This window comes from Erinaceus europaeus, chromosome 23 (assembly GCF_950295315.1).
Source record: "Erinaceus europaeus chromosome 23, mEriEur2.1, whole genome shotgun sequence".
Lineage (NCBI taxonomy): Eukaryota > Metazoa > Chordata > Mammalia > Eulipotyphla > Erinaceidae > Erinaceus > Erinaceus europaeus.
In genome coordinates this window covers 2,504,116-2,530,300 of record NC_080184.1, presented here as the reverse complement: position 1 = coordinate 2,530,300, position 26,185 = coordinate 2,504,116, and the positions used below count along the sequence as shown (strand labels likewise).

The 26,185-nt window shown below is 48.1% G+C and overlaps 1 protein-coding gene across 1 annotated transcript in view; it reads right to left on the bottom strand.

The window, feature by feature from the left end:
• The window catches only part of VAV1 (vav guanine nucleotide exchange factor 1), a 77,994-nt gene extending 53,555 nt beyond the window's left edge, over positions 1-24,439 (bottom strand). The window contains exon 1 of the mRNA XM_060181563.1: positions 24,109-24,439. Within this exon, the coding sequence (XP_060037546.1) occupies positions 24,109-24,312 (204 nt within the window). The 5' untranslated portion in view covers positions 24,313-24,439. The remainder of the gene's footprint in view (positions 1-24,108) is intronic.
• Positions 24,440-26,185: the final 1,746 nt, after the last annotated feature.

The following is a 26,185-nucleotide window of genomic DNA, read 5'->3' as shown; positions in this document are numbered from 1 at the left end:
CACCAAGCCCCAGCACTAACTCTGGTGGCAACAGTAATAGTAATAATAACAAAAATAATAATAGCTTTTTAAATGTCTAGGAGGAAGATGGTGGCAGACCCAGTAGAGTGCACATGTCACGGTACACACAGACCCCAGGTTCAAGCCCCTGGTCCCCACCTGCAGGGGGGAAGCTTCCCGAGTGGTGGAGCAGGGCTGCAGGTGTCTCTCTGTCTCTCTTCCTCTTTATTTCTCCCACTTCCCTTCTCAATGTCTCTCTGTCTCTATCCAATGACAAATAAGATAAAAAAAGACTGAAATAAATGAATAATACTTAAAAGAAAAAAGGCAACACACACACACTGAGAGAAGCCAGACACAGATGCGTAAAATATTTATGACTTCTGCCTGGAGGAGTCCCCCCCCCAACATCCCCTCCCAAGAAAAAAACTAATTTATAGAGGCTGAAAGGAGAGAGAGAGAGAGAGAGAGAGAGAAGTAGCTGGGTAGGGCTTGTGATTTTCTAGGTGTGCTCAACTCTGGTTCAAGCCTGGGCACCACATGGGAGACCCTAAGGCACCAGGGGGAGCTCCAGTGCTGTGTCAGCTCTCTCTCCATATCTGCAGAGTTCTGTTGTTGCCACCACGGTTATCACTGGGGTTCTGTGACTGCACCATTCCACTGCTCCTGATAGACTCTCTATTTTTAGATAATAGATAGGTGATAGATAGATTGATGATAGGTAGATAGATAACAGATAGATGGTAGATAATAGAAGATTGATAGATATAAGATAGATGATAGAGGGGGTCGGGCGGTAGCGCAGCGGGTTAAGCGCACGTGGCGCAAAGCACAAGGACCGACATAAGGATCCCGGTTCGAGCCCCCGGCTCCCCACCTGCAGGGGAGTCGTTTCCCAGGTGGTGAAGCAGGTCTGCAGGTGTTTATCTTTCTCTCCCCCTCTCTGTCTTCCCCTCCTCGCTCCATTTCTCTCTGTCCTATCCAACAATGACGACATCAACAACAATAATAATAACCACAACAAGGCTACCACAACAAGGGCAACAAAAGGGGGGGAATAGATGATAGGTAGGTAGTGACAGAGAAAGAGAGAGAGAACAATAGAAACTGGAAGAAAGACATGAGGAGATGTGCAAACAGTGAAGCAGGGCTGCAGGTCTCTCTCTGTCTCTCTCCTTCTCTGTCTCCCGCTCCAATCTCCATTTCTCTCTGTCTCTCCCCAATAATATCAACTCATTGATTAAACATAATAAAAAAAGAATTGTGGTCCATACCCCCCCCCCCAGAAGAGTAGAAAAATGTTAGGGGAGGGTGACCAGAGGGTTCTGAACCCCAATTCCATCAGGATCCTGAGAGAGAAGAGGAAAAAAAAAAAGGAAGGACATTCACAAGTAGTTACAGGTGGAGGTGAGAATTAGAAAGGAAGAGAAGGCAGGACCCTAGGGGGAAAAATGGGCAAATAGATAAATACAGGTGATTATAGAAACAATAGTCAGCCCATCTCTGTGGCCCTGGGAGAAACACTGCAGTTTCCGACGGAGGGAATGGGATACAGGACTCTGCTGGAGGGAGCGGGGTGGAAGGAGACCCCTGTGATCACACAGCTTTGTAAATCAATCTGAAATTAGTAATAAAAAAATTTAAAAAGAGGGCCGGGCAGTGGTGCATCTGGTTAAGCGCGCGCGCACACACACACACACACACACACACACACACACACACACACACACACACACACTACAGTGTGCAAGGACCCGGGCTCAAGCTTCCGGTCCCCTTCCGGTCCCCACCTGCACGGGGCGGGGGGGGGGGGGAGCTTCCCGAGTGGTGAAGCAGGGCTGTAGGTGTCTCTCTGTCTCCCTTCTTCTGTATCTACCCCTTCCCTCTCAATTTCTCACTCTCTCTATCCAATAATAAGTAAGTAATAAGAAAATTAAAATTTTGTAGTATTATATGGAAAACTGAGAGATGTTATGCATGTACAAATGCTTGTATTTACTATTGGATGTAAAACATTGATTTCCCCAATAAAGAAATTTAAAAAAAAAATTAAAATTAAATTAAAGAAAGAAATGGAAGGAGAAAGAGGAAAAGAAGGAGGAGGTGGCAGAGGAGAAGAAAGAGAAATAGCAGGAGAAGAAGGAGAGAAAGAGGGGCAGGAGAAAGAAAGAGAGAAAGAAAGAAAGAAAGAACGAAAGAAAGAAAGATAGAGAGACGAAGAGGAAGAAAGCTTAAAGTCAAGACGCTACCAACATTGTTATTCAATTCTATCTGCGCCCAGTTGCCTGGTCAAGGACAAACCCTGACAGGGAGGGGACACAGACAAAAGGTCCCATTCAAGACCCAATCCTGATCTAGCGAGAGCAAAATAAGAACAGGCTAGAAAGGGAGGTTTCTACTCCGATAAAGACTCTCTTCCAGAAAGAGTCCTTGAACTTTTGCTCCACTTACTTTTGTCGGATTTGAGTCATTGATTTCATGGCAGGACTGGAGAGACAGCAGAGTCATTTTGTAAAGAGACTCTCCTGCCTGAGGTTCTGAGGCCCCAGGTTCAGTCCCCAGCACCACCATCAGTCAGAGCTGAGCAGGGCTGTGGTTTTCCAGCCACCAAGCTGCAGATGCTACCATGACACCAACCTGACTTCCCTGGGCAGACGACCTCACCAATGTGTCCTGGAACCCCACCTCCCCAGAACTCTGCCCCACTAGGGAAAGAGAGAGACAGGCTGGGGATGTGGATCCACCTGCCAGCACCCATGTCCAGCAGAGACACAGTTACAGAATCCAGTCTGCTCCCCATAAAGATCTTTGATCCGTATTCCCAGAGGGATAAAGAATGGATAAGATGGGGTGTGGAACTCTGGTGGTGGGAATTGTGTGGAATTGAACCCCTCTTATCCCTCAGTCTTGTCAATCATTATTAAATCAATTTAAAAAAGAAAGAAAGAAAGAATGAAAGAAAGAAAGGAAGGAAGGAGTTGGGCGGTGGCACAGCAGGTTAAGCTCACGTGACACAAAGAGCAAGGACCGGCATAAGGATCCCGGTTCGAGCCCCCGGCTCCCCACCTGCAGGGGAGTCACTTCACCAGGCGGTGAAGCAGCTCTGCAGGTGTCTGTCTTTCTCTCCCCCTCTCTGTCTTTCCCTCCTCTCTCCATTTCTCTCTGTCTTATCCAACAACAACGACATCAATAACAACGATAATAACTACAACGAGGGCAACAAAAGGGAATAAGTAAATAAATAAATACTTTAAAAAAAAAAAAAGAAAGAATAGTCAACCCATCTCTGTGACCTTGGGAGAACCACTGCAGGGAATGGGGACGCAGGACTCCGGGGGTGGGAATGTTGTGGAATGAGAACCCTGTTCTTTTGTAATTTTGTAAACCGATATGAAATCACTAATGAAAAAGACAGAGAAAAACCTCACACCAGTGCCAGGGATCAAACTCAGGGCCTCAGGCCTGAAAGTCTTAACGCTTTCTCCACCTCGACCTTGTGACCTTCCCCGGGGTTACTAAAATCTTGAAAGCCAACTATTCCGCTAAGTAGTGAAATGTTGCCAATTCCCTTTGAATTCAGTCCAATTCCACTTGAATGGACTAAAAAATCCACTGCAGAGAAGGTAGGACCCCCATTCCCCACCCTCTCCATTTCCAGGTCTGAGAGGAAGTGGAGAGGGACAGACACCCCCAGCCCCCAACGCTTAAGTTTCACACCAGTGCCATGGGGGGCGGGGGCAGGGGCAGGGGGCAGGGGACGACGGGCTCGAACCTGGGTTGCTTACAGGGCAAAGCAGTGCCCTGTCCAGGTCAGCTGTCCACATGGGTTTTTTGTTGTTCTTGTCATGTTTCCCTTTGTGCTTTTCAGTGACCTGACCCATGGGAAGGTGAGATGTCCAATCACCTTGGACTCGGGCCGGTACAAGACAATGACAGCAGGTCAGTTTGCAAAGATGTGGTGGCTTGGTTCACCCCTGGGGGAGGCAGTGGGGAGAAGTGAAACCCTATGAACTGTGAGCTGAAGTCCATAAACTAAAAATGACTGACAAGAGAGGATGAACTAATTCACCAAGGGAGTAATGAAACCAACGTGTCAGCTAGTTAGCTCTTTCCTGTTTTTTTTTTCTTCAAATGTATGTATTTGTGTTATCTTTACTTCTTTATTGGATAGAGACAGGCGGAAATTAAGAGGGAAGTGGGTCATTGGGAGGGAGAGAGACAGAGAGACATCTGCAGCCCTGCTTCACCGCCTGTGAAGTGAGTCCCCTGCAGGGGAGCCGGGGGCTCGAACTGGGATCCTTACACTGGTCCTTGCGCTTCGTGCCATGTGCGCTTAACCCATTGCGTTACCGCCCGACCCCCGGAACTATATACTGTATGTAACCTTAGAGTCTTGTAACCTACTATTAATCACAAATAAAGTAAATCAATTATTAAAAAGATTTGTTTGTTGATTAATGAGGAGGGGGCCTGAGGAGACAGCACAATGTCTGCAAAGAGACTCTCCTGCCTGAGGCTTCAAAGGTCCCAGGTTCAATCCCCAGCACCACCATCAGCCAGAGCTGAGTAAGGCTCTAGTCTTTTTCTCTGTATCTCTCCTACTGAAAAATAAATTTTAAAAAATTAATTAAGTGAGATGGGGTAAGAATCAGAGAATCACTCTGGTATGTGCGATGCTGGGGTTAGAACGTGCCAGTTACATGAGTTATGCCCCCAGCAGACGGTGAGCTGAGTGGTTCTGTCTGCTCCACCAGCCAGTTTCCCATCTCGCTTCTCCTCCTCAGCCCTCACCATGTTCCAAGCCACAACAAGACTGAAATCAGCCAATTAAAACCTGCAGCGAGAGTTGGGCGGTAGCACAATGGGTTAAGCGCAGGTGGTGCAAAGCTTAAGGACCGGTGTAAGGATCCCAGTTCGAGCCCCCAGCTCCCCACCTGCAGGGGAGTCGCTTCCCAGGCGGTGAAGCAGGTCTGCAGGTGTCTGTCTTTCTCTCCCCGTCTCTGTCTTCCCCTCCTCTCTCTATTTCTCTCTGTCCTATCCAACAACAACAACAATAATAACTACAATAATAAAACAATAAGGGCAACAAAAGAGAATAAATAAATAAATATTTAAAAAAAAAACTTGCAGCAACCTCTCACAGTGAAAGCCAGTGTGGTCCAGGTGAGAGTCATGGCTTGACTTGGAAAGAGTGGTTTTGTGGTGTTTGTTCTCTCTCTCTCTCTCTCCTCCCTTCTGAAAAATTTAATATTTTACAAAAAAATTTTCAGCTGGTGAGTAAATGCAAGGATAGATGACTGAAAGATGGATTGATGGATGTGTGGATGGATATTGGATGGATGGATGGATGTGTGGACTGATGTATATGTGTGTGGGCAGACGCTAAGTTGTAGATGGGTGGATGAATGTTGAATAAATAGATGGGTGGATGAGTGGATGGATGGATGGATGGATGGATGGATAACTGAATGGATGCTGAGGAGTTATTCTGATGCAGTCTCCGCCCCCAGGTTTTACTACGCCCCGCGAAATCCTAGCAGTTCCCCCTTCAACCAATCCTGGCCCCACACGTCACCCCTGGTTGTCGCCCTATAAAAAGCCCCCTCACCCTCCCCCCTCTCTCTGGGCTCTCAGCTCTCCCTCTCTGAGGTCTCGCTCCCTGCTCTCCCCCCGTGGTCAGGTAGTGGGGACGGCCATTGCCGGCTGGCTCCACGTGGTCTGAACCAACCCCCCCCCATCCTATAATAAAGATTTGTGTAACCCTTTGCTCTGGACGTCCGCTCTCTTCTCCGCTGTGCAGCCCAACACCAGACCGCCACAACAACAGTGGGTGGATGATGAATAGATAATTGGGTGGGTAGGTGGATGGATGGATGTTGAATAAATAGATGGGTGAGTGGATGGATGGCTCAATGGATGGAGGAATGAACTGGAAATGGATGGTAGATGGGTGCATGATGGATGGATGGATGATATTTGGATAGATGGATGGGTGCTTGTTGGATGGATGGATGGATGATGGTTAAATGGATGGATGGACAATGGTTGGAGGGACAGATGGATGGATGGATGGATGAATAGATGATTTTTGAATGGATGGATGATGGTTGAGTGGATTATGGATACAGATGGATGGATAATGGTTGAATGGATGGGTGATAGCTGAATAAATGATTATGATGGTTTGGTGCATGAATTGGTGGATGAGTGGATGGATGGATGGATGGATGGATGGATGATGGTTGGATGGATAGATATGGTTGGATGGATGGATATGGTTAGATGGATGGATGGATGGTTGGATGGATAGATATGGTTGGTTGGATGGATGGATGGTTGGATGGATGGATGGTTGGATGGTTGGATGGATGGGTGATGGTTGGATGGATGGATATGGTTAGATGGATGGATGGATGAGTGATGGTTGGATGGATGGATGGATAGTGGATGGATGGGTGATGGTTGGATGGATGGATATGGTTGGGTGGATGCGTGAATAGATGGGTGATGGTTGGATGGAGTGGATGGATGGATGGATGGATGGATGGGTGATGGTTGGATAGATGGATATGGTTGGATGGATGGATGGATGGTTGGATGAATGGGTGATGGTTGGATGGATGGATGGATATGGTTAGATGGATGGATGGATGGGTGGATATGGTTGGTTGGATGGATGGATGGATGGATGGGTGATGGTTGGATGGATGGATATGGTTAGATGGATGGATGGATGGATAGATGGGTGATGGTTGGATGGAGTGGATGGATGGATGGATGGGTGATGTTTGGATGGATGGATATGGTTGGATGGATGGGTGATGGTTGGATGGATGGATGGAGTGGATGGATAGATGGATGGATGGATCGATGGTTGGATGGTTGGATAGATGGTTGGATGAATGGGTGATGGTTGGATGGATGGATGGGTGATGGTTGGATGGATGGATGGTTGGATGGATGGTTGGTTGGATGGTTGGATGGATGGTTGGATGAATGGGTGATTGTTGGATGGATGGATATGGTTGGATGGATGGATGGGTGATGGTTGGAGGATATGATTGGATGGATGGATGGATGGATGGGTGGGTGGATGGATGGGTGATGGTTGGATGGATGAATATGGTTGGATGGATGGATGGGTGATGGTTGGATAGATGGATGGAGTGGATGGATGGATGGATGGTGGGTGGCTCAGGGGATGAACAGGAGTGTGAGTCCCCACTTGACAGGTGGGACAAGAAGTCTCACTGCTCACCACTGCTATCACTCATGTAGGAACGAGGACACACAGCAGCTCTCTGGGTCAGGCTGCCCCACCCCCAGCCACAGCTCCTGGCCCACAGCTCCTCTGAACCACACAAGCCCCTCCCAAGGCAGCAGAGAAAGGCAGCACAAGCCGGGGTGGGGGTGAGAAGCCTTTCCCACATGACAGGAAACAGTGAGGGCCACCGCCAGCCCCCCAGGAAGACTCCGGAATGGGTGGTAGGTCCCCCAGCAACCGAGCACATGGCCCCTTGGGGCCCAGAGAGGAGGAAGTCTGCTCTGACCTCAACAGTGCATCAGCTGAGCCCTGAGCTGGCTCCCCGACCTGCCTCCTGTCACCCCATCATGTGATGTCTCACTTAGGGAGGGGATGACTCATGGGGCTCCCGTGCTGGGGTTTGTGGGGGCCTCCTGGGGCAGCGGTATTGGAGCCCCAGAGGGACTGTGGGGAGGGGAGGGCAATGGGGTGTGGGAGGTAGTGAGAGAGGGACAGGGAGGGGATAGGCCAAGAGGAGGTGCACCAGCTGAGCACATGTTACTATGCACAAGGACCCGGGTTCAAGCCCCCAATCCCCACCTGCAGGGGGAAAGCTTTGTGAGCGGTGGAGCAGGGCTGCAGGCATCTCTCTCTCTCTCTCTCTCTCCCTCTCTGTCTTCCCTTCCCTTTCAATTTCCACCTCAAGCCAATAAATAAATTATATAATAATTAAGAGAGTCGGGCGGTAGAGCAGCAGGTTAAGCACAGGTGGCGCAAAGCACAAGGACCCAGTTCAAGCCCCCAGCTCCCCACCTGCAGGGGAGTCACTTCACAGGCGGCGAAGCAGGTCTGCAGGTGTCTGTCTTTCTCTCCCCCTCTCTGTCTTCCCCTCCTCTCTCCATTTCTCTCTGACCTATCCAACAACGACGACATCAATAACAACAACAACAATAACTACAACACAATGAAAAACAACAAGGGCAACAAAAATGGAAAATAAATATTTTTTTAAATCATAAAAAAATTAAAAATACGGAGGGCGGGCAGTGCACATAGTGGCATGTACAAGGATCCAGGTTCAAGCCCCCACTCTCCATCTTTAGGGTAGAAGTGTTTTTTTTTTTTTAAATTTATTTATTTATTAATGAGAAACATAGGAGGAGAGAGAAAGAACCAAACATCACTCTGGTATATATGCTGCTGGGGATTGAACTCAGGACCTCACGCTTGAGAGTCTGATGCTTTATCCACTGGGCCACCTCCCGGACCACTAGAAGTTTCATCAGTAATGAAACAGGGACTCAGGTGTCTGTCTGTCTCCCTAGCTTCTCCCCGCCTCTGAATTTCTGTCTCTAGCCAATAAATAAGTGAAATCAAAAATTTAAAACGTGTGGTACACTTGGTTGAGTGCACATGGTACCAGAAGCAAGGACCTGGGTTCGAGCCTCCAGTTCCTACCTGCAGGGGGAAAGCTTTGCAAGTGGTGAAGCAGGGCTGCAGGGGTCTCTCTGTGTCTCTCTCCCTCTCTGCCTCCCCTTCCCTCTTGATTTCTCTCTGTCTTTATCAAGTAGGGGGAAGGAGGGGGCATTGGGTACTGTGGATTCATAGTGCAGGTACCAAGCCCCAGTCATAACCCTCGTGTCAATAATAAATCAAGAGATAAAAAGAAATCATAACCTGCACCCCTGGTTAAGTGCACATGTTACCATGTGCAAGGAACTGGGTTCAAGCCCCCGGGCCCCACCTGCAAGGCGAGAGCATCACGAGTGGTGAAGCAGGGCTGCAGGTCTCTCTCTGTCTCTCTCCTTCTCTATCACTCCCTCCTCTCTCAATGTCTGTCTGTAAAATAGAGGGGGAAAAATGTCACCAAAAGTGGTGGATTCCTCCTGCAGGCACCGAGCCCCAGTGATAACCCTGGTGGCAATAAAATAAAAATAAAATAATAATAAAATAAATAAGAGGGAGTAGGAATTCTTGCAATTCAAGAAGGGGCTTGGGGTACTGTCTTTGGGGGCTCCATTCTCTTCCTTTCCAACCCCCAGATGAAAGAACGGATCTGGTCTCCCGCCTGCCTTATGCAAAACAGTATCCTGGTGGTTCCTCTTCTCCTTGGGAGGGGAGGACTCCATCAGCTAAGTTCTGATCCGAGGCCCCCTTGGGGTTGGCAAGCGGGAAGTGGGGAGCAGCCTGGGGGGTTTGGAAAGGGGGAGACCCAGAGCTCAGAATTGCAACAGCCACCAGCTCCCTACCCCCCACCCAGCCCCAGGGACTCAGGCCGGAAACAGGAAATGCCTGTAACCCCAGCAGGCTGGGGGAGATGAGCAAGTGGGGTGGGGGGTGGTGGAAGGAGGCCCCCCAAAATACACACACTGCTTTCAGTCCTGTGGGCCCCTCTAAATTCTGGGACTGCACAACCAGAAAGCTTGGAACCAAAAGAGTGTAGGAGGAGATTAATAATCGCAATCATATCTAGGGAGACAGCAGGCTGGTTCTGTTAACAGACTCTCCTGCCCCAGGCTCTGAGGTCTCAGGTTTGATTCCCCAGCACCACCATCAGTCAGAGCTGAGCAGGGCTCTACTAAAAAATCAACCAGTTAATCTTAGTCTTTTGGATTCTTTTTAAAATCAACTCATTCGTTACTTTCAGATAAAGACTAAGGAGTTGAAAGGGGAGGTGGAGACAGAGAAGACACCTGCAGCCCTGCTTCACCACTCAGGAAGCTTTCCCCCTGCAGATGGGGACCAGGTGTACCACCATCTGACTCAAATCAATATCAGTATTTATTTATTTATTCCTTTTTGTTCAATATCAGTATTTATTTATTTATTCCTTTTTGTTGCCCTTGTTTTTTTTGTGTGTGTGTGTGGTTGTAGTTATTGTTGTTGTTATTGATGTCATTGTTGTTGGATAGGACAGAGAGAAATGGAGAGAGGAGGGGAAGACAGAGAGGGGGAGAGAAAGACAGACACCTGCAGACCTGCTTCACCGCCTGTGAAGCGACTCCCCTGCAGGTGGGGAGCCGGGGGCTCGAACCAGGATCCTTGTGCTTTGCACCACCTGCGCTTAACCCACTGTGCTACTGCCTGACTCCTAATATTAATATTTTCTTAAGTTTTTGATTTATTTATTTTATTTGATAGGACAGAGAGAAATTAAAAGGGGTGGTCCGGGAGGTGGCCCAGTGGATAAAGCATTGGACTCTCACGCATGAGGTCCTGAGTTCAATCCCTGGCAGCACATGGACCAGAGTGATGTCTGGTTCTTTCTCTCTCTCCTCCTACCTTTCTCATGAATAAATAAATAAAATTTGGAGTCTGGAGGTAGCGCAGAGGGATAAGCGCACGTGGTGCAAAGCACAAGGACCTGCATAAGGATCCCGGCTCCCCACTTGCAGGGGGGTCGCTTCCCAGGCGGTGAAGCAGGTCTGCAGGTGTCTGCAGGTGTCCCCCTCTCTGTCTTCCCCTCCTCTCTCCATTTCTCTCTGTCCTATCCAACAACAAACGACATCAACAATAACAACAGTAATAACTACAACAAGGCTACAACAACAAGGTCAACAAAAGGGAAAAAGAAGATTAAAAAAAGAGAATAAATAAATTAATATTAAAAAAAAAAAAAGGAAGGAAGGAAGGACAGAAGAATCAATCCCCACTCCTCTTCCTGGTTTTCAAAACCCTCCCTTCAGGGGCTGGAGAAATAGCTCAGCCTGTCAGAGCACCAGTTTGCAGGCCCAAGGCTCCAGAGGCCATGGGTTTAATCCCCAGCACCATCGGAAGCCAGAACTGGCAAAATAGCTCTGTAAGGAGTCCAGGGTTAGCAACATATCCCACCTGCATAGCACACTGCTTTGCCATGTGGGTGACTCACCAGCCCAGCCACCACTGCATCAGCACTCTCTCTCTCTCATGAATAAATAAATAAATAAATAAGCATTTCCTTAAAATATATTATTTATTCACCAAAGTAAAGGACTTGGGGGGGGTGGACAAGGGTTCAGGTTCTGGGACGTGATAGTGGGAGGAGGACCCAAGCTGGGGGTAAAAGTATTTTGCAGAAAACTGAGAAATATTACACAGAGCGGGGGGGGGGGGAGTGCACCTGGTAGAGCGCATGTGTTACAATACGCAAGGGTCCAGGTTCGAGCCCCCAGTCCCCACCTGCAGGGGGGAAGCTTCATGAGTGGTGAAGCAGGGCTGCAGGTGTCTCTCTGTCTCTCTCCCCCTTCCCTCCCGACTTCTGGCTATCTCTATCCAATAAATAAATATCTTTTTTAAAAAATGAGAGAAATGTTGTGGGGTCAAAGGAACCCTCCTGCACTGCTGGTGGGAATGTCAATGGATCCAACCTCTGTGGAGAACAGTCTGGAGAACTCTCAGCAGGCTAGAAATGGACCTACCCTGTGACCCTGCAATTCCTCTCCTGGGGATATATCCTAAGGAACCCAACACATCCATGCAAAAAGATCTGTGTACACATATGTTCTTGGCAGCACAATTTGTAATAGCCAAAACCTGGAAGCAACCCAGGTGTCCAACAACAGATGAGTGGCTGAGCAAGCTGTGGTCTATCTACACAATGGAATACTACTCAGCTGTAAAAAATGGTGACTTCACCGTTTTCAGCCGATCTTGGATGGAACTTGAATAAATCATGTCAAGTGAAATAAGTCAAAAAGAGAAGGATGAATATGGATTGATCCCACTCATAGATAGAAGTTGAAAAACAAGATGAGAAGAGAAAACACATTTTAGAACCTGGACTGGAGTTGGTGTCTTGCACCAAAGTCAAAGACTCTGGGGTGGGCAGGGGGAGAATACAGGTCCAAAAAGGATGACAGAGGACCTAGTGGGGGTTGTATTGTTATATGGAAAACTGGGAAATGTTATGCATGTACATACTATTGTGTTTACTGTCGAATGTAAAACATTAAATCCCCAATAAAGAAATGTAAGGGAGTCAGGCGGTAGCGCAGCAGGTTAAGCGCACGTGGTGCAAAGCACAAGGACTGGCGTAAGGATCCCAGTTCGAGCCCCCAGCTCCCCACCTGCAGGGGAGTCGCTTCACAGGCGGTGAAGCAGGTCTGCAGGTGTCTGTCTTTCTCTCCCCCTCCCTGTCTCCCCCTCCTCTCTCCATTTCTCTCTGTCCTATCCAACAACGGCGACATCAATAACAACAACAACAATTACTACAACAATAAAACAACAAGGGCAACAAAAGAGAATAAATAAATAATAAAAAAAGAAATAAATTTTTAAAATGAAAGACATGTTACACATGTACCAGCAACTGTATTTACTGTGGACTGTAAACCATTAGTCCCCACAATAAAGAAAATGTGGTTTGGGAGTCGGGGGCAGTGCATCGGGTTAAGCGCACGTGGCGCAAAGCACAAGGACCAGCAGAAGGATCCCGGTTCGAGCCCCCGGCTCCCCACCTGCAGGGGAGTCGCTTCCCAGGCGGTGAAGCAGGTCTGCAGGTGTCTGTCTTTCTCTCCCCCTCTCTGTCTTCCCCTCCTCCCTCCATTTCTCTCTGTCCTATCCAACAACGACAGCATCAATAACAACAACAATTACTACAACAATAAAACAGCAAGGGCAACAAAAGGGAATCAATACATAAAATAAATATTAAAAAAAATACACATGTATGATCCAAGGGGCCCATGACTTGACTAACTTCTGCCAGCACCCGACAGCTAACAGGCAGGTGGGCTAAAGGTATTGTCTGGGGAGATGGTGTCAGAGTTGGGAAGAGGACCAGAAAGCTGGGTCAGGGCAGAGAGTCACCGCCAAATATGGGGAAGTATACAGATACCATTAACTGTAAACCGCATCAGTCTGAACCAGGGCCCATGTTATATATATATGTTGGGCGGTAGGTAGCGCAGTGGGTTAAGTGCAGGTGGCGCAAAGCACAAGGACCTGCATAAGGATCCCGGTTCGAGTCCCGGCTCCCCACCTACAGGGGAGTCGCTTCCCAGGCAGTGAAGCAGGTCTGCAGGTGTCTGTCTTTCTCTCCCCCTCTCTGTCTTCCCCTCCTCTCTCCATTTCTCTCTGTCCTATCCAACAATGACGACATCAGTAACAACAACAATAATAACTACAACAACAACAAAAAACAGCAAGGGCAACAATATGGGAAATAAATATATATATATAAAACAAATTCCATATCGCACCAAAGTAAAAGACTCTGGGGTGGGTGGGTGGGGAGAATACAGATCCAAGAAGGATTCAGAGGACCTAGTGGGGGTTGTATTGTTATATGGGAAACTGGGGAATGTTATGCATGTACAAACTATTGTACTTACTGTTGAACGTAAAACATTAATTCCCCAATAAAAAAAAAACAAATTAAAAAATAATATGTATACATATGAAAAGAAAGTACTTCAAATGTAATCAAAACAACTAAAATTTTTGTTTTGTTACAGCAGCACAGTGTTAGTATGCTATTAACATGTATATATATATATCTCCTATAATATTGAGGTTTTTAAAATTTTTTATTTAAAAAAGGAAACACTGACAAAAAAACCATAGGATAAGAGGGGGACAACTCCACACAGTTCCCACCACCAGAACTCCATATCCCATGCCCTCCCCTCATAGCTTTCCTGTTCTTTTTTTTTTTTTCCCTCCAGGGTTATTGCTGGGGCTCAGTGCCTGCACCATGAATCCACGGCTCCTGGAGGCCATTTTTTCTGCCTTTTGTTACCCTTGTTGTTGTAGCCTTGTTGTGGTTATCATTGCTATTGTTGATATCATTCTGTTGGATAGGACAGAGAGAAATGGAGGGAGGAGGGGAAGACAGAGAGGGGGAGAGAAAGACAGACACCTGCAGACCTGCTTCACCACCTGTGAAGCGACTCCCCTGCAGGTGGGGAGCCGGGGGCTCGAACCTGGATCCTTACGTCAGGCTTTGCGCTTCGTGCTATGTGCCCTTAACCCGCTGCGCTACTGCCCGACCCCCAGCTTTCCTGTTCTTTATCCCTCTGGAATTATGGAATTGGGAAGCATAATAAAATTAGTAAAACCTGAAAAATCCCCACTAGGGAAAGATAGGAACAGGCTGGGGATATGGATCCACCTGCCAACACCCATGTCCAGAGGGGAAGTGATCACCGAAGCCAGACCTCCCACCTTCTGCTCCCCCCAAAAAAATTATGATCCACACTCCCAGAGGGATAGAGAATAGAGAAGCTTCCAATGGAGGGGATGGGACACAGAACTCTGGTGGCGGGAACTGTACCCCTGCTATCTCACGGTCTTTTTAATCATTATTAAATGACTAAGGGCCAGGTGGTGGCGCACCTGGTTGAGCGCACATGTTCCAGTGCACAAGGACCCAGGTTCGAGCCCCTGGTCCCCACCTGCAGAAAAGCTTTTCCTGCAGGAAAGCTTCACAAGTGGTGAAGCAGGGCTGTAGGTGTCTGTCTCTCTCCCTCTCTATCACCCCCTTCCCTCTCAATTTCTGGCTGTCTCTATCCAACAAATAAAAGATTAAAAATAAAAAATAAATAAATAAATAAAAGAAAGATCAGAAAAAAAAGTAATAAAAAGATTGAACGCCGGTGAAATCGCTCTCTTGGATGGTACACAGCATATGCCAGAGTGATGCTCTGATTCTCTCTCTCTCTCATAAATTTTTTAAAATAAAAATTAGAAAATGGAAATTTCTTATGATCCAGCAATATCTCTCTCAGATATTTTCCCCAAAGGATGTGAAAACACTAATTCTTTCAAAGTTAACCCAATTACCAAATAATGTGATGATCACAATAACTGGCCATTGTCTTCTGGAACCCTAAGACAGCAGGAACCTCACATTTCCACTATAGAGCCTATATTTCCCCCAGTCCTGGAACCTTAGGGTGGGCCCACTTTTCTGCATGCTGATCTCAATGCGTATCAAATAATATTGCATCCGCCGATCGCAACCTAATCAATGCAATGAGTATCCATAAACTAGGGCAAAAAAATATACCTGAAAGCAGTACCCTCCCCCCGACTCTTCATCTGCACTATTCCAGCCTTTAGGTTCATGATTGTTCAACAATTTATTTGGCTTTTTTAAATAATTTATTTCTTTATTGGGGAATTAATGTTTTACATTCAACAGTAAATACAATAGTTTGTACATGCATAACATTCCCCAGTTTCCCATTTAACAATACAACCCCCACTATGTCATCTATCATCCTTCATGGACCTGTATTCTCCCCACCCACCCACCCACCCCAGAGTCTTTAACTTGGGTGCAATACGCCAATTCCATTTCAGGTTCTACTTGTGTTTTCTTTTCTGATCTTGTTTTTCAACTTCTGCCTGAGAGTGAGATCATCCCATACTCGTCCTTCTGTTTCTGACTTATTTCACTCAACATGATTTTTTCAAGGTCCATCCAAGATCGGCTGAAAACGGTGAAGTCACCATTTTTTACAGCTGAGTAGTATTCCATTGTGTATATAGACCACAACTTGCTCAGCCACTCATCTGTTGTTAGACACCTGGGTTGCTTCCAGGTTTTGGCTATTACAAATTGTGCTGCCAAGAACATATGTGTACACATCTTTTTGCATGGATGTGTTGGGTTCCTTAGGATCTATCCCCAGGAGAGGAATTGCAGGGTCATAGGGTAGGTCCATTTCTAGCCTTCTGAGAGTTCTCCAGACTGTTCTCCACAGAGGTTGGACCCATTGACATTCCCACCAGCAGTGTAGGAGGGTTCCTTTGACCCCACACCCTCTCCAGCATTTGCTGCTGTTACCTTTTCTGATGTGTGACATTCTCACAGGAGTGAAGTGATATCTCATTGTTGTCTTGATTTGCATTTCTCTGACAATCAGACTTGGAGCATTTTTTCATGTGTTTCTCAATTTGTTTGGCTTTGTATGTTACTCTCTTTTCAGCCACCAGGTTCCAGATGCCAGCAGGATGATGCTGACCAGACTTCCCTGGACAGACGACTCTTTTTCTCTCCCTCTCTCTCTCTCTCTCTCTCTCTATATATATATATATATATATACATATATATATATATATATCCCTCCTCTCTCAACGTCTCTCTGTCCTATCAAATTAAATGAATAAAGATTAGCAAATGCTTAAAAGGCTTTGCTTTTCCTGTGTAGACTAGCATATAAACAAATATCGGTTGTTATTATGTAAATTTTTGCTAAAGTAGGGTCCATGTCATGTACTGTATATTTGATTGGATATCATGTTATGTATTATTCATTATAATCAGTCCGAACTGTGTGATTATACACCAATTAGGATTCAGAATGTATTGATTATTGTTAATCGGGCGATGACATAAGTATGTAATAGATATGCTAGTGTGTTCTATGACTGTGTTACATGTATCAAACACATATAATCCCTATATAGTGATTTCAACGATAACGACCAGAAAGGACTCTGGGGGTCTGGGTGGTGGTGCACTTCCTGTGGTCTCTCTCCCTCTCTCCCTTTCTCTCTCTCCCTCTCCCTCTCCCCCTCTCTCTCTTTCTCCCTTTCTTCTTCCCTCTCTCTTTTTCCTTCTCCCTCTATATCTCTTTTAAAAAAGTAGAACTGGTGGCAGCGCAGCGGGTTAAGTGCACGTGGTGCAAAGCGCAAGGATCCGCATAAGGGTCCCGGTTTGAGCCCCCGGCTCCCCGCCTGCAGGGGAGTCTCTTCACAGGCAGTGAAGCAGGTCTGCAGGTGTCTGTCTTTCTCTCCCCCTCTCTGTCTTCCCCTCCTCTCTCCATTTCTCTCTGTCCTGTCTAACAACGATGAAAAATCAGTAACAACAACAGTAATATCTATAATAATAAAACAACCAGGGCAACAAAAGGGAATAAATAAATAAATATTTTTTAAAAATTAAAAAAACAAACTCTGGCAACAGACATGCAAGAGTAATGTGCTGGCCCTCTCTCTGTCATTTATTATTATTATTATTAATTATGATAATCTTTCTCAGAACCATATTCAGCTCTGACTGATGGTGCCTGGGATTGAACTTGGGACCTCAGAGCCTCCTCAAGCAGGAAAATTGAGTGCAGAAATCACTCTTATTTCCCCAGCCATATCTATCTATCTGTATATCTATCTATCTATCTATCTATCTACCTATCTGTCATCTATCATCTTCTGTCTATCTATCTTCTATATATCTACCCATATATCTCCTATCTACCAATCACCTATCTTTATATCATGAGTAAATCTTTTTTAAAGATTCCTATCTGTTCAGTCACCAGGTTCCAGATGCCAGCAGGTTGCCTACCAAACTTCCCTGGACAGACGACCCCACCAATGTGTCCTGGACCTCTGCTTCCCCAGAGCCCTGCCCCACTAGGGAAAGAGAGAGACAGGCTGGGAGTATGGATCGACCTGTCAACGCCTATGTTCAATGGGGAAACAATTACAGAAGCCAGACCTTCCACCTTCTGCATCCCACAATGACCCTGGATCCATCCTCCCAGAGGGATAAAGAATAGGAAAGCTGTCAGGGGAGGGGATGCCACAGGGAACTCTGGTGGTGGGAATTGTGTAGAGTTGTACCCCTCTTATCCTATGGTCTTGTCAATATTTCCACTTTATAAAAAAAGAAAGAAACTCTCCCTCTTTCACACACACACACACACACACACACACACACATTTTAATCCTTATTTGCATAGCTTTGCTTAAAGAAATTTGGGAGATCATCTGATCAAGTTTCTGTTGTTGTTTTTTTTAAGGTAGCATTGTTTCTGGCAGAAAAAGGGAACGAGACACTAAAGAGAGACAGGACTGAGAGTTAAATGTTTGATGTTTGTCTGGACATTTTTTAAAAACACTTTACATTGTTTTAATGAAAGAGAGAGAGAGACACCAACCTGAGCCCTTCTCAGCTCTGGCTGATGGTAGTGCTAGGGATTGAACCTGGGACCTCAGAGCCTCAAGCAGGAGAATCTCTTTGCAGAACCCCTGTGCTGTCTCTCCCCCATCCAGTCTGGGCACTATTTCTTTCTTCCTTCCTCTCTTTCTTTCTTCATTCATTCATTCATTCATTCATTCATTCCTTTTCACACCTGAATGACACACAAAGCACTGGACTCCCAGGCAGGAGGCCCTGAGTTCCTTCCCCAACAGGACACTGGGCAGACCCTCCCTCTGGCACGAATAGATAAGTCTTATGAAAAGGAGGAGGAGAAGGAGGAGGGAGGAGGAGGAGAAGGAGGAGGGAGACAGAAAGGAGGAGGAGGAAGGGAGTGGAGGAGGAGGAGGAGGAAGGTAGTGGAGGAGGAGGAGGAGGAAGAAGAAAGGAAGGAGGAAGAGGGGGAAGTGGAGGAGAAGGAGGAAGAAGAAAGTGAAGAGGGAGGAAGGAAGAAAGAGGAGAGAATCACCATCATAATAATCCTCCTTGAAAAAAAACACGTTTCCATTTCAAGTTGAATGAATTTCACAAATGAAGAGACTGAGGTTCCCATCCGCCCCCTGTTCTTTTATATATTTAAAGATTTCTTCCTCTTCTTTTTAAAAATACACTTTATTCAGGAGTCGGGCAGTAGCACAGCAGGTTAGGCGCGGGTGGCACGAAGCACAAGGATCAGCATGAGGATCCCGGTTCGAGCCCCCGGCTCCCCACCTGTAGGGGAGTCGCTTCCCAGGCGGTGAAGCAGGTCTGCAGGTGTCTGTCTTTCTCTCCCCCTCTCTGTCTTCCCCTCCTCTCTCCATTTCTCTCTGTCCTATCCGACAATGACGACCTCAACAACAATAACTACAATAATAATAACAATTAAAAAGGGCAACAAAAAAGGTAAATAAATATAAAAATACACTTTATTCTATTCATTTATTTTTGCAAAAAGAAAGAGAGAAATTGAGAGGGGAGAGGGAATGACAAAGAAACAGAGACAGCTGCTGTTCTGCTCGTGAAGCTTCCCCCCTGTGGGTAGGGACATGGGGCTCGAACCTGGGTCCTCAGCTTTTTTTGTTGTTCCTTATTATTATTTTATTGGTTCTCTCTCTCTCTCTTCCTATATTTTTTATGAATAAATAACCAAATTCTTTTTTAAAAAAGATATCTTATTTTATTTTTGCTTTATCTTTATTGATTGGACAGAACCAGCCAGAAATCGAGAAGGGTGGGGGAGGTAGAGAGGGAGAGAAAAAGAGAGACTCCTGCAGTCCTGCTTCACCACTCATGAAGCTTTTCCCCCTGCAGGTGGGGACTGGGGGCCCAAACCCCGGTCCTGGTGCACTGTAATGTGTGTGCTTAACCAGGTGCGCCACTGCCTGGCCTCTTCCCTCTTCTGCTTATTTCTTGAAGATGAACTTCATTTGTGATCTGGGAAGTGTTGTGTGGAGGCTAGAACACCTGATTTGTCACAGTACTTCTGACAACAAAAATCCTGCCACTGCCGAAGATGAAATTAAGTGTGTCTGGGAGGTGGCGCAGTGGTAATGCTTTGGACTCTCAAGCATGAGGTCCTGAGTTCGATCCCTGGCAGCACATGTGCCAGAGTGATGTCTGGTTCTCTCTCTCCTCTTATCTTTCTCGTAAATAAATAAAATATTTTAAGTAAATGAATGAATGAATGAATAGCACAGCAAAGCTCTGGACCCTTCTCATGTGAATAAACAAATCACCTCTGTCTTTTTTTACCTGAAGGGGGCCCAGCAGGTGGCTCAGTCATTCGAGCATACACATTCCTACACACAAGGACCTGGGTTCGAGTGCCCAGGCACCACATGGGAGCATTTGTGGTGGGGGTGAGGGGCTCATGCGTGGATTCTTTCCTTCCCTCTGTCTCTCCTCCTTGACTCTCATCTTCTCTATCAAAAATATAACGCGGGGGCCAGGCGGTGGTGCACCTGGTTAAGCGCTCACATTACAGTGAATATTTCTGGAACCATCCGTCCCACCCCGGTTCCGTGGCTGCCAGTTCTCAGCAACATCGCCCCGCCAGATATTCGTCGGGATGCGGCATCATCTAAGTTCATTTCCCACGTCTACGCTCGACCGGACCTGCCAATATACACGGATATCTTCGCCCACCCTGTTCAACGCTTGACGTCTCGTCACCCAATCTGGTCCCCTACGCCTACACTGAACTTCTCTGTTCCAGTCTCTTGGAAACAGAGCTGGCAGTCAGCTGAGGTCAAGAACAAACACCTCATCACAGACCCCTGCGAGCGCCAACCCGGCTTTGACCTAGCACGTTATGATCGGGCCCTCCTCCATCGCTATCGAACAGGCCATGGCCAGTGCACCGCTATGTTCCAGCGCTGGGGAGCCAGAGACGACCCGAACTGCCCCTGCGGCTCCAGACAGACTATGACCCACATAGTCAACGACTGCCACCTCTCCAGATTCAAAGGAGGTCTCGAAACTTTACATCAGGCTCAACCTGACGCTGTTGACTGGCTACGGAAGAAAGGCAAACGCTAGAAGAAGAAGAATTACAGTGCACGAAGACCCGGGTTCGAGCCCCTGCTCCCCACCTGCAGGGGGAAAAGCTTCACGAGTGGTGAAGCAGGGCTGCAGGTGTCTCTCTGTCTCTCTCCCTCTCTTCTCTAGCGCCTCCTCCTCTCTTGATTTCTCTCTGTCTCTATCCAGTAGTAAATAAAATAAAACCAAATAAAAAGAATTTGATTAAAAAATAGAAAGAGACAGGGCTGAGAAGACTCTCCTGCTCTCTCTAGAGCATGTCTCCCTTCTGGCCACTGGTGCCCAGGGAGACAGGTTCCCGGCAGCTGGACATCAGGGGGCTGTGTGTGTGTGTCTGTCTGTCTCTCTGTGTGTGTCTGTCTGTGTGTGTCTCTGTGTCTGTCTGTGTCTCTCTGTGTGTGTCTCTCTGTGTGTCTCTGTGTGTTCCTATGGTCTCAGTACCAAGAACAGGCCCTATCACACCCCACAGGCTGGTGGATGAGGGTGTAGGTGGGTGAGTGAAAAACGAGTGACCAGATGGAAGGACAAATGGATGGGTAGATGACTGGATGGATGGATGGATTGATGCATAAATGCGTGGATGGATGGATGGATAAATGAATAGATAGGTGATAGACAGGTGGATGGATAGACGGATGGATGATGGATGGTTGGGTGGGTGGATGATGGATGGATAGATGGATGGATGCATAAACAAAAGGATGGATGGATGGATGCATGCATAAATGCATAGATGGATGGATGGATGGATAAATGAATAGATAGATGATAGACAGGTGGATGATGAATGGATGGTTGGGTGGATGGATAATGGATGGATTGATGGAAGGATGGATAAACAAAAGGATGGATGGATGGATGGATGGACAAAAGGATGTATGTATATATGTATGTATGGATGGATAGATGGGTGGATGGATGGATGGATGATGGACGGGTGGACAAAAGGATGGATGGATGGATGGATGGATGATGGATGGGTGGACAGATGGGTTGCTGTGTGGATGGATGGATGGATGGGTGGGTGGATGATGGATGGACAAAAGGATGTATGTATATATGTATGGATGGATAGATGGGTGGCTGGATGGATGGACAAAAGAATGGATGGATGGGTGGACAGATGGATGGATAGATGGGTGGATGGATGGGTGGATGATGGATGGGTGGATAGGTGGGTTGGTGAGTGGATGGATGGGTGGGTGGAAGATGGATGGGTGGATGGGCTGGTGGATGGATGGACAAAAAGATGGGTGGATGGATGGATGGATGATGGATGGGTGGATGGATGGATGGATGGATGGATAACCTGCTAAATATGCTTTTCCCACCATCCTCCGTGGACACAGCTGAGACAAAGCACAGGGGTCACAAAGCAGGAGTGAGACAGACGGAGCAGTCCCCAGCACCACCCCACACACCTCGCCATTATTCAAGATCTACCTCTCGAGCGGGGAAGATGCCTGAGGGAGCAGTGCCCCAGCCTATGGGGTGCTGGGGAGTCATCCCCAGACCCCAACCCTCCCCCCACAATGCCAGGCAAGAGGACCCAGGAACTCAGGAGGCTGGAGCACCGGCTGTGTGAGACCTCTCCACACCATCCCCACGGTGATGGGACAAGAGAGACAGGGCAGGGGACACTCACAAACACCCCACCCTCCGAGTTTAAATAGTGAGGGGGCCTCAGGGGGACACCCCAGGCCCATGCTGAAGCCCACCCGTCACAGTCGGGCAAAGGAAACCAAACCAATGTGAAAACTCTTACCCACTCTGCAAAACCCAGCTCAAATATCCCTTCTGGCCACCAAGTCTGGTTACTCCTCCTTCCGTTCTGGGACAGGGTGGTGGTGGTGGTGGGAGATGGAGATAGGACACATCTGCCTTTGCTCCAAAGACACCTCCCTACTTTCCAAAAGTTCCACTTTTTGCCCCCCCCCCCCCAGCTCTCTATTTTGCCAAGTCCATTTGCCACTCCTCTCTCTTTCAGAGAATCAGCCTTGGGCAGAAGTTGCTTCTCTCTTTCCCATGAACCATGACTCTTGCTTGGGGGGTTGGGGGAGAGAGAACTTGATTTCATACAAGTCTAGGGTTCTGACCGATCCGTCCAGGGTCACTTCCTCTAGTCAGGGAGTCACAGAGAAGAAAGCAAATTGGGGGAGACAGAGTGGGAACCGGCCATGATTTGGGGGTGGGGGTGGGTGGAGCCTGGGGTTTCCTTTCTCATTCAGGAAGTTCTCAGCTCTGCTTCAGGGAGGGTGGGCCTCCCTGCTTCCCCCCACCAATGACCCAGGGAAGGTAAGCTTCCCAGTTTCCCTCCCCGCCGTGACCCTGATTTCAGGAGACACCCCTTCAGGGATGTGTCCCCCCAAAAAAAAATCCTGACTAACTCCTCCTTTTCCCCCATATCTACCTGTCCCAGTCTGGTCATTCCCCACCCCCAAAATTCACCGTCTGTCAGAGCTTCCCCCCAAGATTATGGCTGGGGGAAGATTAAGATTCCGTGGGAAGGTCAGGGAAGCAATCATCCCCTCAGACACACATCTCAAAGCCTCAGCCCCCCCAAAAAAAAAAGCAGAGGTGACCCCCATACTCAGGTGGACCCTGAGGAAGGAAAGTAGACTCAGTTCCTGGGACCCTGACCCTCCAACCACATTCAAAAAAGGATTTGAATATGGTTCTTAAGGTCTGGGTGGGGTGTTGGGTGGGTATGGGGGGAACCCTAGCATCACATTCACAGGAGGGGGCTACAGTCAGATCTGACACCCCCCAACTCTGGTGGCAAGCCCTCCAGAGAGAGATGGGACCCCCAAGATGACAGGTCTTATCTGGAGGTGAGGGAATAGGGATGGAGGGGGCTCAGGATCTCCTCTCGGCTCTACGTTTTCCTGAGATGAATGGAACCAGGGAAAAGGCGAGTTTGGGAGGTGATATAGAGTCTCCCCCACCCCCCAAAAAAATGTCTGCCCTCCCTGCTGGGCCCCCGGGGCCCAGGCAGGAAGCCAGAAGGAAGGAGAGAGATGAGGAAGGAAGCAGAGGGGCCCCTCACCCCAGCTCCGGGAGGACAGACACGAGTGACGGACCTTCCCACACAGCTGGAATCGGGGGTCCCCTTCTGTAGCCCCCTAAGAGGGTCCCATTTGGGGGGAGGTGGTGGGTTCAGGATTGGCTCAAACCAACCTGGATTCAAGCTGCAGGTCCTGAGCTCTGTAGTCCAACTGGGAACCCCTGTCCCCATTTTCGGTCCCGTTGTTTCTTTGGGGCTGGACCACCCCCCAAATCTTTGGGAAGGGTTTTGGGGTGTGTGTGTGTGTGTGTCCACCTTCAGAAGCAGGTGTTTCTGAAGACCCCCTACCATCTGCCACAACCTTCACACCAGGCCTCAGGTGTTCCCCCTCCCCAAGCACGTCCACACTCACCCCACCCCGCACCCCAGCCTCACCTGCGACATTTGGGGACGCAGGTTGATCTCGCGGAGGTTGATGGCATGGGGGAGCAGGTTGTTGAGAAGCTGGCAGAGCAGGACGCCATCACGCAGGGCCTGGGCAAGCTCGCACACCTGAGCCCCGTCCCAGGTCACCCTGTGACTCGGGGGCAGCACGCGGCATTGGATCAGCCAGTGGGTGCACTGCCGCCACAGCTCCATGGCTTCCCCCCTGCCCCGGCGCCACCTCCCCTTTCTCGAGGGGCTCGGGGCCTGCACCTTTGAGGCTTCCCCGCCAGCAGGCAGGCCGCCCCAGCTCTCTCTGTGTCTCTCTCTCTCTCTCTTTTTCTCTCTCTCTCTCTCAGATTCTTACCACTTCCTCTTCCCTGCCTGTAACTGTTGCCTCAGAAGGGGTGGAAGAGGAGGAGCCCTGGGGTGCAGGGGGGCGGAGGGAGGCGGCAGAGGCACCCAAGACCCAACTCCTTGCAAGCACCCAGGACCAGGCCTTGGTACCCACCCCCTAACCCCTGGGCATCCCCCCCCCCCAACGTTTAAGCATCTGGGAAAAGATATTGAACGGACTCAGTTGGGAACTTTGGCCTTCCTGTTTGTCCAGTTCTCATTATGCTGTCTCCTCCAGTCTTGCAAACTTATTCAGAAAGAGAGAGAAAGAAAGAAAGTCTTCAAGGATGGGGAGACAGCACAGCGGTTCTGCAAAAAGACTCTCCTGCCTGAGGCTCTGAGGTCCCAGGTTCAATCCCCAGCACCACCAGCAGCCAGAGCTGAGCAGGGCTCTGGGATTAAGAAAAAAATAAAAACACATATGTAAAAAAAGTTCTTAGAAATGAACAAGAAAAAGGCAGGGCCGGGGAGAAAGCATCATGGTTCTGGAAAAGACTCTCTTGCTTGGGAGTCGGGCGGTAGCACAGCGGGTTAAACGCAGGTGGCGCAAAGTGCAAGGACCGGCGGAAGGATCCGGGTTGGAGCCCCCCGGCTCCCCACCTGCAGGGGAGTCGCTTCCCAGGCGGTGAAGCAGGTCTGCAGGTGTCTGTCTTTCTCTCCCCCTCTCTGTCTTCCCCATCTCTCTCCATTTCTCTCTGTCCTACCCAACAACGACATCAATAACAACAATAACTACAACATCAGTAAAACAACAAGAGCAACAAAAGGGAATAAATAAATATATATATAAAAAGACTTTCTTGCTGAGACTCTGAAGTCCCAGGTTCAATCCTCAGCACCACCATCAGCCAGTGATGAGCAGGACTCTGACCTCTCTCTCTCTCTATCTTTCTCTCTCTCATTAAAATAAAAATATTGTTAAAAGGGTTGGGGAGGGGCAGAGGGTAGACAGCATAATGATTATGAAACCAGACTCTCATGCCTAAGGCTCCAGAGTCCCAGGTTCAGCACCACCATAAGCCAGAGCTGAACAGTGCTCTGGTAACAAACAAATAAACAAAAAAGGGTTAGAGATATGATGGTTCTGCAAAAGACTTTCATCCTGAGGTCCTAGAAGTCCCAGGTTCAATCCCCAGCACTACCGTCAGCCAGAGCTGATCACAGCTCTAGTAAACAAATAATAATAATATTCAAATAATAATATATCCAAATACTTTATCAGACACCTCCCAAGCATGGTGGCATATTTATAGCAAATTGGAAGTAGGAGAGAGAGAAGAGGGAGGAGAGAACTGCTTATACACTTTTTTTCTTTTCCTCCTCCAGGGTTATTGCTGGGCTCCGTGTCTGCACCATGAATCCACCGCTCCTGGAAGCCATTTTTCCCCCCTTTTGTTGCCCTTGTTGTAGCTTCGTTGTGGTTATTATTATTGCCCTTGTTGACGCAATTCGTTGTTGGATAGGACAGAGAGAAATGGAGAGAGGAGGGGAAGACAGAGAGGGGGAGAGAAAGACAGACACCTGCAGACCTGCTTCACCGCCTGGGAAGCGACTCCCCTGCAGGTGGGGAGCCGGGGGCTCGAACCGGGATCCTTACGCGGGTCCTTGCGCTTTGCGCCACCTGCGCTTAACCCGCTGCGCTACTGCCCGACCCCCTGCTTATATACTTTTAATGGGGTCTTTTAAAGTCCAA